Below are 14289 nucleotides of genomic sequence, written 5' to 3' on the forward strand. Positions count from 1 at the left end.
CTGGAGCGTTTAGGAGATATCGAATATCACTGTAGTGAAATCGATCAGTTAATGACATTCTGCGGAATTTAAAAGCGACGAAGCCTTTGGCATTCCCGACTTTCAGAATTACCGTTGGTCACTTTTCGTGAAATAACAGTATAACCTAGTTTATCTGGACTAAGTGGAAACCGCAGGGTGAATTAAAGAACCTCCGGATTAAATATGGAACCTACAGCTCAAAACTCATTTTTATTTTACTGTTGAAACATATACATGTTTTAAGGGAATTTGTACCTAAAGAGAGAAATACATTCTCTCTCCCTCTCTCTCCATCCTTTTATTCTAGAACGTCTTATCGATCACGTGTCCCCATCCAGCTTTATCCCGGGCATCTTCTTTCAGTTCAGCGATCCACATTCAATTACTTCCTTTGATGCTACCTAACATTCCTCATACAGTATTTTGCAATATTAGGTCGTGTTACGACTATTGTAGTCTGAGGCGTTTCGATGTCTCTACCAAAATCTTTTTCAGAGCAATCAGAATGAAAAACCTTTGTAGCAATTGTCAATCTACAGTAACTAAACTCAAGATAGAGTGACTCCTGTTAGAATTGTAATTTATTCCAAGGGCCTCATAGTCAAGTAGAAAGATGTTGACGGATTAACTAGGGAGGGTAGCCATGATCTACTCAGTGTATAGCTGTCCCCTTTGTTAAAATTATTCGGGTGTTCAGCAATTTCTATCGCTTCATCAACGATTCCAGGTGTTAAATGTATCTCCTTATAAATGACAGATGTTGCATCAAAAGTGATTTGGTGGTTATTATTCTCTGGCTTCCAGACATGTAGGAGTGTTAAGGAACATCGCAGACAATTTACGTCTTTTTCTCATTCTTCATAGTAAGCCAGAACACAAGCTGACAATTAATATTTGCTATTGTTCTTCACAATATTTAGCGTTGAAGAGCTTTATAAACTGCTGTAATCTCTTTACTGTCGGGATTCTAACGAGGTAGTTTTGACGTAATAATCACTCATTCACAAGAATGTCCAACACTTGAATTAATATTGTAACATGCCCGTGGTCATTGAGTTCTTTAAATGACCTGGGAATGTGGGAGTTCTTGTCTTATAAAACGTAGGTAAAAATGTAAATGATATTTATGGAGACGAGGTTTTACGAAATAAGCTCACTAAGAAACTATTGACTCCTTTCCAATCGTCCTGTATATTTGTTCTTCCACTGACTTCATCCCTGCATCACACCTGCATATTCCTTTTATCAGTCAAATTATACTTAACTGTTAAGGAGAAAAATATGTTCGGATTAACAAGGCTGTACTATTAACACATTCATTTTAGAAGGTGATAGATAGGTTTATGCCTATATTTCTTCTCATGATTAAAATATGCGTGAATATTTCTGATGATTTTCTTTTTCGTTATTTGGCAGAACTGGAGAATGGTGGATAAGTTATATTGGAAGCTGTCGCTGATGAGAGCCTGGACAGAGACAATAAGAGTACGATTTCTTCAGTAATAATATTTTTTTTGAATTGGCTTGACCTCTCTAAACCAGAAAATGGGCGATCTGCAAACAAGACAAATACATCTGAGAGACTTCTCAGCAAACTTACAACATGACCCGGACAACAGGTATTGGCTTTGCTAGACCTGTGTTGTGTAGCATTTACTAGTTTCTTCTCTTCATGTAAAAGAACAAATAATAAGCGTGTGTTAACTCGCCTGTGAAATAAATTTAGCGGTGTAATAACAAACAATAAAATAGTATTTTCTGTAGTGTTGTATCTAGATACGAGATCACCAGGTGTTGTGATTGTTCGTATTTTCTTAAGTGTGTGTTGTGGTGGGGTCTGCTATGGAGTATGGAGTGGTCTTATTGTGGTACCATGTGACATGAAGTGTTGTGACGTGTGACGCCATGACGTCAGACGTGCGTCCCCCGACGTCGGGGGCGGGCCCTGGAGCGGCGCCGCTCCGCCCTCGGTCATTAATGGAAACTCTGCTGGTTGCCAAGATGGAACAGGCAAGCCTGGGTCGCTCTTCAGTGCTGGTCCGAATGGACTCCACAGACTCGACTAGCTCTATGTCGTCCACATTGAGCTCGGCGTCCAGTGATGTGTGTCGCTGTGACGACTGTCTGCTGGGGATCGCTGACCTGTACACTTTCAGCGCTGCCGAGGAGGCCACTCGCAGGAAGAAGGTAGGATTCTTCATCTAGCTATTTATTTGTTTTGTCTGCACAGTTTGTGTACGTAGCAGTTATCAGAGTTTGTTTTTCTTGTATGTGGTGAAGAATATGACCTCAAAGGGATAGCTTGTGTTACTGGTGATAAACAGCAGATTTAGCAGAGAATTCAATTTTTGTCATACGATTCCAGGAGTCATAGTTTATGGCGTGACGTACCGGATGCTTCAGATACAGGCTCCTCAGTGAGTCGGTTGCCACACCGGCAGGTGCGTACACCATAGTATGTTGGGTGCCGCGCTTGGCAGGTGCAGTGGGGTTGTCGCACATGGCAGGTTCATACACCACAGTATGTTGGGTTGCCGCTCCTGGCAGGTGCAGTGGGGGTGTCGCGCATGGCAGGTTCATACACCACAGTATGTTGGGTTGCCGCACCTGGCAGGCGATTGTCGCACATGGCAGGTGCACACACCTCAGTATGTTGGGTTGCCGCACTGATAGGCGCAATGAGTTTGCCACACTCTCAAGTATGTCGGGTTGCCACACATAGAGATGCATGCTCCACAGTATGTTGGGTTGCCGCACCTGGCAGGCGCAGTGGGATTGTTGCATTTAACTTCTTCGACTTTACCATATTGTGTGTAACAGTTTCATGCATCACCCTGACAGTGAACCAGGTAAACTACCCATTCTACTGCGGAGTACGTATCTGAATCATCCGGCACAACGACAGGAAGGAAGTCCGTCTGTGGCTATTTCACGATGGATGCGATAATTTCTCATGTGTCTTTTGACACAGGCCGCAGCAGAATGTAGCTTCCACCGAAGTTAGTCTGATTTATGGCCGTGACAGCGCGTCTGGATGTAATGGAAGGTGTTAATCATAGGGTTACTCTTAATCATGCCTTGTCAGTCTCATTATGGCACCGCAATCGGTTGCGCGGTGTCCGTATAACCGCTGTTTTTGTTGATCCAACGAGCCATCGGGATGAAGACTTAACAGACAACTACTATCAGAACAAGCATCTATTGACAACAAGTGAACTTCCGTAGAATACAGCTGTCTGTTGAAGGAGTTGGCATTATAGCGACTCTGAAATACTTCTTATGGACTCTTCCTAATAATTTGGGGTTGGAACCCTCTGTTTACGACCGGATCCCCTTCCAGATGCCAACCGTATGAAGACGGATGTATTGACTATTGGGTGTTTCCGTAGTGATTGAAAGTGTGATGCATTGTTAAATGAGAATGTGACGAACACAAGTATCCACCCCCCGAGCTAGATGAATAAATAAGACGCAGTTAAAATCCAGCCCAACCTTTGATTCGAACCCGGAGTCTCCGAATCGCAACCATTCAGCCAAGGAGCCAGACCGATACTGAAATGCATGTGACAACAGAAAATAAATATACATACAAAACGAAGGAAAAACTTTTATAATAGTATGAGCAGTATGGAAATATTTAACTCTCAGTATTTACTCTATTTTCGTCTACCAACTACAAATCTACTTCGCACTCTCAAAGACCTTGACACACAAGCTATTCGCGTGTACATAGTGCTACTCTCTTTCGCGAAAACATTCGCTACGTCAGGAAGGAATATTGTTTTAAAAAATCTGCACATTAATTAATCATTGACCATTCGCTACTTCACTGTGTTGGGTTTTTATTGGGAACAAACATGGGTAGACAAACTCTCGTTTTAACAAAATAACGCAAAAAAATTAAACCTGGCACATTTATCTAATACGGTATCTGCAATGACCCTCATTACATGAAATATGCTACCTTACTGTAAATGTTTTAATTACTCCATAACAAACCAACTAAATACACTCACACTGGACTTCACTACACTACACAGCTCCCATTATGGATCAGTGGTAGAGTGTTGGCCTACGCATTCCAAGGTCTGCGTTCGAACCTGTCAAAAGCAGTCAGATTTCAGAAAGGGCAGGAAAAAGTTTATTCGGTACCCAATGTCATACGATGTTGCCATGTGAAAGACCACACGCTTGGTGTTTACCCGACAAAATTAAGTTAAAACTCAGTCATAGATTGTTCGAGTGAATGAGAGATCAGGTCCATTCTGCCATCTGGTAGAATAAAACGGAAGGTCAAAATTGACGCGAACATACACTGACTGACAGAGCAAATGCAACACCAAGAAGGAGTGGTCAGAACTTTATGCCAATTGCAGGGTAGACTGACGTCACTGAGGTATGCTCATGATGTGAAATGCGCCGCTGTGCTGCGCACGTAGCGAACGATAAATGGGACACGGCGTTGGCGAATGGCCCACTTCGTACCGTGATTTCTCAGCCGACAGTCATTGTAGAACGTGTTGTCGTGTGCCACAGGACACGTGTATAGCTAAAAATGCCAGGCCGTCGTCAACGGAGGCATTTCCAGCAGACAGACGACTTTACGAGGGGTATGGTGATCGGGCTGAGAAGGGCAGGTTGGTCGCTTCGTCAAATCGCAGCCGATACCCATAGGGATGTGTCCACGGTGCAGCGCCTGTGGCGAAGATGGTTGGCGCAGGGACATGTGGCACGTGCGAGGGGTCCAGGCGCAGCCCGAGTGACGTCAGCACGCGAGGATCGGCGCATCCGCCGCCAAGCGGTGGCAGCCCCGCACGCCACCTCAACCGCCGTTCTTCAGCATGTGCAAGACACCCTGGCTGTTCCAATATCGACCAGAACAATTTCCCGTCGATTGGTTGAAGGAGGCCTGCACTCCCGGCGTCCGCTCAGAAGACTACCATTGACTCCACAGCATAGACGTGCACGCCTGGCATGGTGCCGGGCTAGAGTGACTTGGATGAGGGAATGGCGGAACGTCGTGTTCTCCGATGAGTCACGCTTCTGTTCTGTCAGTGATAGTCACCGCAGACGAGTGTGAGACGAGGCGTCGGCGTGGAGAAAGGTCAAATCCGGCAGTAACTGTGGAGCGCCCTACCGCTAGACAACGCGGCATCATGGTTTGGGGCGCTATTGCGTATGATTCCACGTCACCTCTAGTGCGTATTCAAGGCACGTTAAATGCCCACCGCTACGTGCAGCATGTGCTGCGGCCGGTGGCACTCCCGTACCTTCAGCGGCTGCCCAATGCTCTGTTTCAGCAGGATAATGCCCGCCCACACACTGCTCGCATCTCCCAACAGGCTCTACGAGGTGTACAGATGCTTCCGTGGCCAGCGTACTCTCCGGATCTCTCACCAATCGAACACGTGTGGGATCTCATTGGACGCCGTTTGCAAACTCTGCCCCAGCCTCGTACGGACGACCAACTGTGGCAAATGGTTGACAGAGAATGGAGAACCATCCCTCAGGACACCATCCGCACTCTTATTGACTCTGTACCTCGACGTGTTTCTGCGTGCATCGCCGCTCGCGGTGGTCCTACATCCTACTGAGTCGATGCCGTGCGCATTGTGTAACCTGCATATCGGTTTGAAATAAACATCAATTATTCGTCCGTGCCGTCTCTGTTTTTTCCCCAACTTTCATCCCTTTCGAACCACTCCTTCTTGGTGTTGCATTTGCTCTGTCAGTCAGTGTATTTCTCAGGACAGCCGACGTTGGGGTTCGAACGCACTCTTTTCACAAAGCAGAGCATGGCTCCAAAGCCGTAGCGCGTTCACGCGTGTGGCCACTCCCCTCGGTCACACTAGGTCTACTTTGCAAAAATAAACCTTAAAAAATATACTACAGCATTTGACACTGATTTATTTTCTGAAGCTAATAATAAGTAGTCATGGTAGCAACCCTAGAAAACTTTGCACAGCTAGGGGTTTATTTGCACTGGGGCTTTTTTAGCTGGTTAATAGTGCCCCCAATCGTTTGTAGTTTTGTAGTTACTTCAAATAATGAACTTCTTAATGAACACAGATTGCAGTAATAATAAATGTATTTGCTTTTACGTTCCACTAACTTTTATTTTTATTTTCGGAGGCTTCGCGGTGGTGGAAATTTGTCCCACTGTGGTGTATGCACCTGTCATGTGCCTGCCATGTGCGACAACCGCCTGCCAGGTGCGGCAACCCAACATACTGTGCTGTATGCACCTGTATTGCGCAACAACCCCACTGCACCTGCCAGCAGCGGCAACCCAACATACTGTGGTGTATGCACCTGTTATGCGCGACTACCGCCTGCCAGTTGCGGCAACCCAACTTACTGTGGTGTATGCACCTGTCATGTGCGACAACCGCCTGCCAGGTGCGGCAACCCAACATACTGTGCTGTATGCACCTGCCATGTGCGACAACCCCACTGCACCTGCCAAGTGCGGCAACCCAACATACTGTGCTGTATGCACCTGCCATGCACGAAAACCCCACTGCACCTGCCAGGAGCGGCAACCAAACATTGCACCTGCCATGTACCCATTAATCAACGGACACGAGGCTGACATATTTAAGCAGCTTCAAATATCACCGGACTGAGCCATGATCGAACTAGCCAAACTGAGCGTAGAAGGCCAGTGCTCTACCCTCTGAGCTACTCAGTCCGGCCAGATTGGTTTAAATAAATATAACATGATCATTATTAAGAAAAGCGGAAAAGTATTTTTCTACCCATTTTTTTGCACTCGTTACCAACTGTACTCAAGTGAAACTAACTGGTATTTTTTGACTTTTTGTGGTATGTATTTCAGCGGCAAATCAACCCTATAATCCTTTCTCTATTATCTATTTCGAGAACTGGAATAATCCAAAGAAAACAGCTCGATTTGTTCTGGATAATTTCCAACGAAAGAGTAGCGTTACGAAAATGTTGCAAAGATTTTGGGCTGAGAAGACTTGGGAGAAAGGAGACGAGCGGCTCGACTAAATGGTATGTTTCGATCTGTCATTCGAAAGATGGCGTGGAATGACGAATAAGTTTGAGTGGTGTTTTTGAAAGTAGGAAAGATCGCAATGTGAAATTCCACACACAGTCTGTTTCCAGTCATTTGACCGGATCAGGAATGGAATGAATGAGCCCCATCTAGCGGCGAGGATAGAAACTGCGCCGGCTGCCGAACCCTGTCACACTCCTCTGGAGCAATGATTAGTGAATATTGGAGACTATTGCTGGAATGAAAGATGTGAGGGGAAATCGGTGTACGCGTAGAAAAAACAGAACCCAGGGGTCTTAGGCCGGCGCGCTGTTACCTGAGCCACGGATGCTTCATAATAATTATGAAGATAAATTTGGAGTTCAAGAGGAAAAATTGGCGCAAAATAATAATTGTGTCTAGGAAGAGAAATTAGGGATTGGAATAATTTACGAAGGGACTAGTTCAATAAGTTTGCATATTCTTTGCAATTACTTAAGAAAATATTAATTAAACAAAAGATAGGAAATCTGCCACCTGGGTGACTGCCCTAAATGCAGATCAGTGGTGATTGATTCATTCAGCATGTTACAAGTTCTGAGATACCTTAGGCTATTCATTGCTGGTGTCGTTGAAGTTCTCCGTCCGACCGGCAGATGGCTGCTGTGACTGCTGTGACTGTAGTGCCCTGCGCTCTGGCGGCAGGCCTGTGAAGATTGTTATAGGACCAGTTGTTACATCATTGATACTGCTCTCATTGTAAATGTTTCCCATTACCCATTCATTCATGAGGTAATGAGTTCAGGGTCAGTCTCTCTCCAAGTACGCGCGTACCTACACTCTCACGATCACCGTGACTCTGCTAGCTGCTAACACACAGCCACTAGGCGGGCATGAACAGAGGATCCCTCACATGTTTAGCTGAGAATAAGATCACAACTGTATTTTCACCAACAGCGATTCTACTATAGGAGTACCTCGAGGTTGCTTAATAATTTATTTATTTTATTTCTTACGGTCATCGATGGACCTCATTTACACATTCCTCCTGATCCTAAACCTCTCAACGTTATTCCGTTTTCTTTGCACTCCTTCCAGATGTTCTTAAGTCTTGGACTTCTCATTTCTCGCTCTTCAAACAAGATGTTGTAGTTTCCCTTGTGCATCCCATTCCTGTAATTTTGTTCTTTCCTATTTATCCTCCTCCTGAATCCTCACTTCTTCCAGGTCCTAGGTTGTGCCTTCCATTTTTCTTGTAGACTAAGTATCCTGTGTGCCATTCTCTTTACATTAATTCTCTTAATGAGGCCATAAAATGTTAGTATTTAATAATAATTTTTTTTAATTTAACGACCGAGTTGGCCGTGCGGTTAGGGGCGCAGAACTTTGAGCATGGATTCGTGAGACAGTAGATTGAACTCCACTGCCAGCAGCCTCGTCGATGCTTTTCCAAGATTTCCCATTTTCACTGCATTAAAATGCTGGGGGTTTTACCTTAATTAAGGCCACGGCCTCTTCCTTCCAACTCTTGGCCTTTTCCTGCCCCATTGTCGCCATAGGACCTGTGTCGGTGCGACGTACAGCCAATTGTAAAAAAAAAAAAGTTTTAGAAAAAGCTAATGTCGCTAACCATACAATTTAGGGACCCTATACTGTTAATCTGGCACGTTGGCACTATTCAGTCATGATTTATTTCGTGATTTGCGAGAATTACGTATTGCCACTCCATATTGTTAAATTCACATGTGTTGCATTTGCAGCAATAAAGCATATTTTCTTTTTCTGTGGTATTGTAAATCTGTTTGGGTAATGCCAGTTGAGTAGAATTGTGGCAAGTTCCAATACTGTATTTAATAACGTAGTTGTTGTGAAATGAACGTAGAATTTTATTAATTACGGTCTTATTTCGTCCAATATTTACGTGCAGAATTCGACTGGGAAAGCAAGGAAAATCTGCAAGAACTCCTCCGAAAAGGAAAGCAACATTAACTGATTTATAAAGATCAGTTCAGTTCAACTGGAAGGATTTTCTTTTCAACCTATCTTATCCCAACCTTGTCTTGTTGCGACTTTGGTACGGGTTGCAGACTCAGTTGTTATGTATTCTTATTGAATTACGGCAAATGTACATGTGATATATTTGCTTGCGTGTATTATTACAGCGTTGTTTCTCTTTAGTCCGACAAATAATATCAAATTCCAAAAAGAGAGCTGAATTATTTGCACAAGGCAACTACTACTACTAAACGTTTTCATTCCTCCCCTGAAGGGGGGAGGCGGGCCTCCTAGACGGTTACGCCGTCTCTCAGGCCGGGAGATTTGTTACGGTGAAGGAGATGTGCGGAGAAGGTGAGGGGGTGGGCGGCCGTGGCCTATACTACGAACTGTCCCGGCATTCGCCTTAGTGCAGGAGAATGGAAAACAATTCTCAGGACAGCCGACGGGTGGGGCCAGGTGTGAAGTCCGGCACTGTGCCCCAGGCCCGTCTCCCGAATGCAAAGGCGTAGAGCCACGGTAGAGCTGTGGCCAACTTTCATCTGCTCGGTTGGCCGGTTAGAGTACAGAGCTGTTGGGCCACGGAAACCCACTCTGCATCCACCGATGCGCAAGGCGAACACCGAATGTGTGTCAAAATAAAGGCAGTAGTATATAACATTAGGGTGAGAGAGGGTGTGTGATTTCCTTAATTCTTCGTTAAGCTTGAAAACCGACTTGATTATGGATATCTTGAGTGATCACTTACTTGGGTAACGGAAACTCCTTTACTTACATTGAGGTTAGTTTGTTGATGGTTATGTCCCGTGATTTCAATATGTAACTAGTCAAGTTGGCAGCAGTGATAAGCCACTAAAAAAAAAAAGAGAAAGAGAGACTAGCGCGGCGATATTTGCCTTTTAGTGCACTGCCTTACGTAACGAGTACTATAGTGGCTTATGAATAGGAACTGTCCCAGCATTCGCCTGGAAGTGAACAGGGGAAACCACAGGACGGCCGACACCGAGTGAGTTGGCTGTGCGTTTAGGGGCGCGCAGCTGTGAGCTCGCATCCGAGAGATAGTGGGCTCAAATCCCACTGTCGGCAGCCCTAAAGATGGCTTTCTGTGGTTTCCCATTTTCACACCAGGCAAATGCTGGGGTTGTATCTTAATTAAGGCCACGGCCGCTTCTTTCCCATTCCTAGGACTTTGCTGTCCCATCGTCGTCATAAGACCTATCTGTGTCGGTGCGACGTAAAGCAAATGTATGTATGTATGTATGTATGTATGTATGTATGTATGTATGTATGTATGTATGTATGTATGTATGTATGTTGGGTAATCAGCCCAAAGGCTGGTTTGATCCTCTGCAGCTCCGCCAACAGCTGTAATAAATAGCCTAGGCGTCACTGTAGAGGCGTACTAGGGAAATGAGGAGTGAGGTAGTTTCCCGTTGCTTTCCCCACCGAGCCAGCCGTTGCTATTAGCCTACACATCAGTCTGCCAAGCCCACTGAAATGTATGCACCAACCGACCCTATGAGCGATATTTTCACACCATTCATAACAGGGACTGGCTGCATAAGCAATGGTATTACTAGCATCACTCATACCTCAGACACTTTCATATTGTCAAAGCCAAGGATAAGACTGAGACAGGTCAATGAAAGTAACAAATTTGATATAGCCCATACCAGAAGACATAGTGCACTGTAAACAATACATCTCGCCAGCAAAGGCAACGCAAAAGAAGAAGAAGAAGAAGAAAAGAACAGGTCACAGAGGGGTTCGAGGCCACTCATCTCCCGAATGTAGAGCTTAACTGCATATCCGTAGCACGTTAAAACGAGCGGCCACTTCGATCCTGACTTGACGGGGTTAAAATCCCCGATCCTGTGAGGAACCGAACTCGGAGCCCTCTGAACTAAAGACCAGCCAAGGAGACAAGTCCAGCTGGCTATGTTACATGACCTCGCCACCGAGCAGATTAATCCATAGAGTTCATTCCTAACTTAGCTGAGGGTAGGTTTAAGGAAACTCCAGGGCTTCAGGGCTCAACGAGGTATTTGTGAAAAGAACAAACTCCCGAACGTACAGAATATATTTTCCAGTATTTCACTATTTAAAAGGAATCAATTAACGAAATACACAACAATTAATTACATATCTAAGGAGGAAAGCAAATAAATAAAAGTGAAATCATCAATTAATAATAATTAACCTACAATTTATACAATTAATACATTTAAAGAACTTGTGAACAGGTTAACATTAATGCTGTGAAGAGATCACTGAAGTGAATGAGTGGGTACAGAGTGGGCTTTTAAATTCCATTTTCTTTCTTTCTTTCTTAATCCGTTTATCCTCCAGGATTGGTTTCTCCCTCGGACTCAGCGAGGGATCCCACCTCTACCGCCTCAATGAGATCGGGGGATACAACTGAGGAGGAGGACCAGAACCTCGCCCTCGCAGCCTTATATGCTATGCTGAGCAGGGGCCTTATGGGGGATGGGAAGATCGGGAGGGATAGACAAGGAAGAGGGAAGGAAGTGGCCGTGGCCTTAAGTAAGGTACCATCCCGGCATTTACCTGGAGAAGAAGTAAGGAACCAAGGAAACCATTTCGAGTATCCCTCGTACCACTTTACAAATTCCATGGCAGAGCCGGTAATTGCACCCGGGCCTCCGGGGGTGGCAGCTAATCACACTAACCACTACAGCACCGAGGCAGACAAGTCCCGTTTTGCTAGATAGATACCCCAAGCGTGTAAGTACGAAACAAATTCCAGCGAATATAAGAAAATCGCGCCCAGTTTGACTGTTCGTAGCGAGCCTCGCTAATCGGTCGAAGGAAATCCCCAAAACAAAGCGATTGGGAAACAATGGAACGCACATCTCCTTCACCGTAACAAATCTCCCGGCCTGAGAGACGGTGTCACCGTCTAGGAGGCCCGCCTCCCCCTTCAGGGGAGGAATGAAAACGTTTAGTAGTAGTAGTTGCCTTGTGCAAATAATTGAGCTCTCTTTTTGGAATTTGATATCCATAATGAAGTCGGTTTTCAAGCTTAACACCTCCAGCTTCCTCTTTACCATCATTAGTTTTGATCTCCAAAATCAATAATGGCCTCGCAAAGCCCAATCTAGAATCAAGGACGTCATCGGATGTATGAGAACAGAGGCAAAAAACGTAGCGTGTGCATGAATGGGGGCAGAATTGAATATAGAAAGGATATATAGAGGACCATTAGGAACTCTGTACCGGCGACGGACCTTAATCAAAATAGCTGTAATATTTCCGGTCCTGTCGCAGAAATATCGTCTAGTTGCCAGCACAGCACTGCGATTTCGATCTTGGAGGAGACTCAAAGACGCGGTGGTTGGGATGTGTAAAAGAAGACTAATAGCGCATTCGAGGACGCAATGAACCGCCAGATATTGAGAGGTCATAGCAAGTGTCAGTACCCTGCAGGGAAGCAGATGAGAGGGACGGAACACACCCCGCTTTAGTTTTCTGAGGCCAGATTACTCCAATATTGGGAATAAAGCCGGCGACGTTGGAGATTGCGATGTGGGTGTTTCCTCCGAAACCAAGAAGGCGGGAATAATTCTTCTTCTAAAAGCCTAAATCCATGGTCGGCGAGGACTGTATCTGGCTGTGTTTATTATTAAGGATTTAGAGAGTCGCGGCTTGATCTGCCAATATCCTTCATTTAGGATTCAGTATCTTCCTTTCGTCATTCATTACGTTGTAGAATTTCCTTGTTAGAATGTTAGCGTGGTCGTTTTCCTGCTGCACCTGCCAAACAGCTATTCCGAGAGTGGTTCCCCCAGTCGCTACACTCTCACGTTGTGCTACATCTCCAGGGAGGCCAGTAGAAACTGTGGTGAGACACGAGTTTAAACCCCTTGTGACGTGACAGTGGCACTGTGTGCTCCATGACACAAGTTGCAGCTCAAGATGTTCTTTCTCCGCTTGCAAGACTGAGTAGTGCTTTTCATAAAAAGGTAAATGTATTTTATTTCATAGTATGAAGTAATTGCCTTCTTCCCGTACTCAAAAGAATACGGAAAATTATATTTTTCCCTACTGTCATTTCTTTCCGCATTATTACAAATCGTCTCTGATTGGTTGAACACCGGTTCAGAGTAGCTTAGTGGACTGTTCGGTGCTTCAAATAATATATTTGTTATGCTTCACAACAAGACGCGAACATCAAAACGCCAATGCATATATGAAATATGGACGATTTGCATCGTGAAGAATCAAAATTATTTATAATTAAATTAATTTAACTTAAAATATGCAATTTTACAATAGTCTATATATAAAATGAGAGTTTTGTCTGTACATTGTTCAGAATTAAAAAAAGAATGGTATTTCTGTATCGGTCGTCTGCACAGTAACAAGGAAATGCACTTTTTAATTTTCCGTCATTTCCGTACGTATGTTTGCACGGGCATCACGAGAAAATGGCTGAAAGGAATTTAGTGAAAATCGGAATGCTATCAAAGTAAGCTTATTACCTCACACCCTAGAGATACTCAAGACTCTCATTCTATTATCGTTACATCGACAATTCTATACTGCATGTACGTAATCAGGTAAGTACTAAGTGAGTACATAGTCCGAAGATTTGTATTCGTGACCCTAATAGTCACAAAACCTAATCAACTTCATATTCATAATATATTTCACACTTGTAAAAATTCCAATACTATATTTTTGTTTCCAAGTTTCATCTTCTCAATTTTATTTTTTTGATTCTTTTTATATTGTTTAACTTTTTTCCCAAATCTGTGCATCATTCATTCAACTCCAGATGTCTATAGTACTCTTCCTTTCACATCATTACTTGTGTTTTCATCCTCTTTACTTAGCGTATGTTAGACTTCTTCAAAAGAACTGAAGAACTGGGTAACTTTTTTTTTTTTTACCAAATTTACAAAATTCAGTTGGCTCTCAGCAGAGTTTAAATCGTTATCAAAATTTTCACTCGACATAGCTACCGTACTGAAATGTCACTTTTAATCAAGAGACAGGCAGAAACTGAGCTGCTCTCGAGAACGTGCTCAACTTTGTTGATATATTTTAGGGACTTTAGAACATTGTACACCATGACACTATTTTCTTGCGGCTTGGCGATATTTGGGCATCAGAGCCCTAGCGAGGCTTTCATCCCCCAAACTTTCCTCCCTCACTTTTAGAGTTCTCGTTCGTCTTTTCATTTCGAGAGTCAACTTCACTACTGTTCGTTCATAAATTGTTGGGATGGACCTGGGTTATAGGAATGCAGC

At 44.2% G+C, this 14289-nt stretch overlaps 1 protein-coding gene across 5 annotated transcripts in view; it reads left to right on the plus strand.

Moving 5' to 3' along the window:
• Positions 1-14289, plus strand: part of IP3K2 (Inositol 1,4,5-triphosphate kinase 2) — a 402764-nt gene that overhangs the window by 149447 nt on the left and 239028 nt on the right. For 4 of the 5 annotated variants that reach the window (XM_067155630.2, XM_067155631.2, XM_067155633.2 and 1 more), the window contains exon 2: positions 1438-2208. In XM_067155630.2, the coding sequence (XP_067011731.1) occupies positions 1927-2208 (282 nt within the window). In that variant the 5' untranslated portion in view covers positions 1438-1926. Of the gene's footprint in view, positions 1-1437; positions 2209-12869; positions 13000-14289 lie in introns of those variants that run through there. The other variant, XM_067155636.2, reaches the window with a different exon arrangement.

Source organism: Anabrus simplex, chromosome 11 (assembly GCF_040414725.1).
Source record: "Anabrus simplex isolate iqAnaSimp1 chromosome 11, ASM4041472v1, whole genome shotgun sequence".
NCBI lineage: Eukaryota > Metazoa > Arthropoda > Insecta > Orthoptera > Tettigoniidae > Anabrus > Anabrus simplex.